At 46.5% G+C, this 4596-nt stretch overlaps 1 protein-coding gene across 1 annotated transcript; it reads left to right on the top strand.

The window, feature by feature from the left end:
• The first annotated feature begins 1063 nt into the window (after positions 1 to 1063).
• On the top strand, positions 1064 to 1663 carry LOC101755124 (4-coumarate--CoA ligase-like 2). The gene has a single exon (XM_022825294.1). The coding sequence runs from the start codon at positions 1064 to 1066 to the stop codon at positions 1661 to 1663; it is 600 nt and encodes a 199-aa protein (XP_022681029.1).
• Positions 1664 to 4596: the final 2933 nt, after the last annotated feature.

Here is a 4596-nt window from a genome sequence, read left to right as displayed (position 1 = left end):
TGGCGACGCAGAAAAAAAAAACATAAGGACAAACAAGGTGCAGACGAGAAATCCAACTGGGGCGGCGATAGCAGAAAACCACGCGGCCCCGTCTCCGCTGGTGGCTTCATCCTGAATTGATTTTACGGGCAGTGGACAGTTTCATTACAATTACTAAGATTATAAACTAGGTAATTGTGCCGGTTGAATTTTATGGGGATAAAATTCCTCTCATATATATGATGAAACTCCTTTTTCTCTCTTTTCATAAAGACCCTGCCAAGTCAGCAAAATTGCTGATGTGATATGAAATTTAATGCTCATGAAACTTTTAATGAAGCTTCGGCCTTATATCACTTTTTTTACAGTCACAGAGTGCACGCCAGGCTCCGGTGCAGCGCCGCCGAGGGCGCTAAATAATACTCCCTCCGTCCCAAATTATAGGTCGTTTTGACTTTATTAGATTCATAAACTTTGTTATGCATTTAGATATACCCTATGTCTAGATGCATAATAATATCTATGTATCTAGAAAAGCCAAAACGACCTATAATTTGGAAGGGAGGGAGTATTTAGCATGCAGCGTGCCAAAAGACGTGCCATATATATCCACATGACCACATGCAACACGTTGGTAATTTAGAGTTGCACACGTGCAGTGGTTACTAAACAGAAATGGCCGCAGCGCGAGCAACCAAGCAGGACAACGGCGCGGCGCCAGCCTACACCACCAATTGCAACGGCCATGCCACCGCCAACACGTTCTACTCGGGCGCCACCGGCGCGTGTACTCCAGCACGCACCCTCCGATGGCCCTCCCCGCCGACCCCTCACTCTCCCTAGTCCCGCACCTCTTCACCACCGCCGGTCTCCCCGTCCCCGGCAGCACCATTACCACCCGCCACGACCCGCCGTGCCTCGTCGACGCCGCCACCTCCCACGCCGACCTCCGCCGCCTCGTCTCCTCGCTCGCCGCCGCCACCGCCTCCGCAAGGGGGACGTGGTGCTCCTCCTCCTCCCCAACTCCGTCGCCTTCCCGGTGGCCTTCCTCGCCGTCCTCGCCGCCGCCGCCGTCGCCACCACCATGAACCCTTCCAGCGCCGCTGCCGAGATCGCCGAGCCGGTGCGCGACACCCGCCCCGCCCTCGTCCTCGCCGCGCCCGGCGTCGACAGCGCGGGGAAAGCTCCCGCCTTTGCGCGTCCCGGTCGTCCTCGTGCCGGAAATTTTTCCATCTTGGAAACGACGACGCCCCCGAGCTCGCGCCTTTCCACGAGCTGCTTGCCGATTACGGCGGCGGTGGGGCAGGACGACGCGGCCGCCATCCTCTACTCGTCCGGCACGGGCGGGCGGAGCAAGGGCGCCGTGCTCACGCACCGCAACCTCATCGCCACGGCGGAGCTGTTCGTGCGCTTCGAGACCTCCCGGTCCCCGCACGCCGGCGGCGGCGACGTCTACCTGGTGGCGCTGCCTATGTTCCACGTCTACGGCCTCGCGCTCTTCGCCGTGGGGCTTCTGGGCCTGCCGCCCGGCTCCACGGTGGTAATCATGAGGAGGTTCGACGCCGGCGAGGCCGTGAAGGCCATCCGCAGGTACGAGGTCACGCACTTCCCGCTCGTGCCGCCCATCACGGCGGTGCTGGTGGCGGCGGCGGGCAAGGCCGCGGGTTCTCCTGCGGCGGCGTAGTTGGGATTGGAGTCCTTGGTGCAGGTATCGAGCGGCGCCGCCCCGGCCAGCCGCAAGCTGATCAACGAATTCGTGGAGGCTTTTCCCCACGTTGATTTCGTTCAGGTCTGTGTTCGCTGACTCCACCAGCCCTAGCATTGGCAACCCAGTTCACTCGTTAACTCAGTTGAAACAAAACCATTTGCAGCAGCACGCAACGAGGCTCTGCAAACCTTTAACAGGCGGCAACAGCTGCAAACAATAACTGGAATGAACCATAACTCAGATTAAGAGAACAAAAAACATCTGAAACCCATCACATCTTCTAATAGTGACAGATGGTGGAAGACAGAAAAAGTGGTCCTCCAATATAATGGTCCACGTTTTGAAATATATATGATCACATGCTAGCTTTGCGGTAAAAGCATTTCTACAATAATAAGAGCCACGTCATCCAAAGATTTTAGCTAGTATACCTGTATATGTCATCATCAATTGCACTATGTGGAGAGAGAGAGGGAGAGGGAGAGGGAGGGAGGGAGAGAGAGAGAAGAGAGATTATATACAGCTAGCTCTTGTCTAAGAGCTGTTCTATAGTACTCCCTCCGTTCCAAATTGTAAGTTGTTTTGCCTTTTCCATGTGCATAATTTTTGCTATGTACTTAGGCATAATGTAGTCTAGATGCATAATAATATCTATGAACCTAGAAAAGCCAAAACGACCTACAATTTGGAACGGAGGCAGTAATAGAAAATGGAGCAATAATCCCTCGTGCATATGCAAGTATTCATAACAATAAGAGATACCATATAGATAAATTATTGTAGAAGGTAGCTCTAGTATAATATAATCTACATGTGGCATGTATATCCTTATGGTAACTATAACCATTAGAGACGCTCTTATTAGTTCTAGGTAAAGTCCCCCCCCCCCCCCTACCCCACCTATTGAATGGATCGGCCATTCTATTGCATTGGTTCTTATCGCCTGACTTTTTCCACTGCTTATATTTTCTACACATACCACATCTAAACATGCTTCTATTTTGACAATATTTTACTTTACAAATTGATACTTTATATGAACTCTTAAATGCATATACATGGCGCAATACATTAATGCAATTTTGTTCGTTATCCTAAATAATGGCGTGGGTAACAGATAAACAAATATAGGAATATTTCGGGTTAGCTAACTTTTTTACTGTAATAGCAATGGCTGGTAATTTATCAAAATGTGTGCACACATGATTTATTGTGGAGGCTTATTTTGTTGGCCATTTTGAGAATTCATTAATTAAGTTTAGTTCAAATTAGGGAGAAAACTAAAAAAAGATCACCACGTTTAAGTCCATTATTTGGTAAAAAAAATAATATTGCGGACACTGATACCATATTTTAATATTTTGTTTGCAAAACACAGCATGCTTATATGCGCCTACATTTGTACTGTGTTTTGCAATAAAAAGAAATTAAAAATATGGGATCGGTGTCCGCACTACTAGTGTTTCGCTTGGCATGCCTACCATCAGCGTCATGTTGTGCATCTTCGTGTCAAGTGCACACATTTGTCTCTAAAAAGATTTCCATCTAACCACATGTTCTAATAGTGACAGATGGTGGCTGAAGACAGAAAAGTCGTGTTCTCCAATGGTCCACGTTTTGAAATATATGATCACATATAGGCAGCTTTGCAGTACTTGCATATTTGGCCGGCAGACTAAAAGCTTTTCTACAATAATAAGTGCCACATCAACCCAAAGATCTTAGCCAGTATATGTATATGTCATCATTAATTGTACTATGTGTCGAGAGAGAGGGAAGAGAGATTATTATACAGCTAGCTCTTGTCCAAGAGCTGTTCTGTACTTCCTCCGTCCCAAATTGTAAGTCGTTTTAGCTTTTTTTCTAGATTCATAGATATTATTATGCATCTAGACATAGATTATATCTAGGTGCATAATATTTTTTATGCACCTAGAAATGCTAAAATGACTACAATTTGAAACGGAGGGAGTAGAGCAATAATTTGAGAGAACGGAGGTCGCCCAAGTGTGTGGAGCCATGTTTCATTTTTTATCTTTTTGCTTGTTCTCTCGTTTTCCTCTAACTCTTGTTATAAATCCACTATATTTATGATTATGTTGATCCAACATTACAAAAACTAATTCAAAAGTTTATTTAACTAATTCAACGGTATGGGAAAAAGTTCAACATTTACTTTTCCCGTTTTTTCTACTAATTTTGATTAATCATTTCCTAACTTTCCTCATTTGAATAGATTTATTGAATATTTTCTCAAAACTCCTACTGGCTGGGTTTACCTGCTCGCACGAGGACTACAGGCTTGTGGAGACAGGATACAGAGTTTGCACGTAAATTGCTCACACAAAGCGGACCTTTTGTTTAGCTTGAGACTCGATCATCGTGTCTCTTTCAATCGATGAACGGATTTATAGGATCGCAACAAGAAAATTTCTATTAGAAAACCACTATAATTTTTTATTTGATTTTTTTTCTGAAACCTAGTCCAACATTTTTCATATAATATTTTGCGCTAAAAATAGATTTTTGCAACTGTGACATCCGGCCCAAAATTTGGATGGCCCAGTAGTGACCCATGAGCGCAGGTGCACATGTTTAATACCACATTGCTAATTGAGCAAGAGTAGAGCCAACTTATAAGCCTTTATCCACTAGCCATAGCACCTTTGGATTAAACCTTTTACACGAAGTGAGGACGAAAGTGTAAGCAGGATGCCATGTATACGTGTGCCCACCCCTTAAAAGGGCTGGGCGGTGCGGCTTTGGAGGATGGGGTGTGTTGGCGCTAAAGATCAGCCGATTGAATCTCAGCATCGGACACACGACCCGGGAGAGTCTGCTTAACTCCTGTTCGGGTAATCGCCCTGGTGCGGTTCGCGCGGCGTGCCAGCCAATCTGACCAGTTGATT

Source organism: Setaria italica, chromosome III, assembly GCF_000263155.2.
Source record: "Setaria italica strain Yugu1 chromosome III, Setaria_italica_v2.0, whole genome shotgun sequence".
NCBI classification, from domain to species: Eukaryota; Viridiplantae; Streptophyta; class Magnoliopsida; order Poales; family Poaceae; genus Setaria; species Setaria italica.
This window is presented reverse-complemented; position numbering and strand designations above follow the sequence as displayed.

Coding starts and splice junctions, on each gene's coding strand:
- LOC101755124 (XM_022825294.1), top strand. CDS start 1,064: ATGAACCCTTCCAGCGCCGCTGCCGAGATCGCCGAGCCGGTGCGCGAC.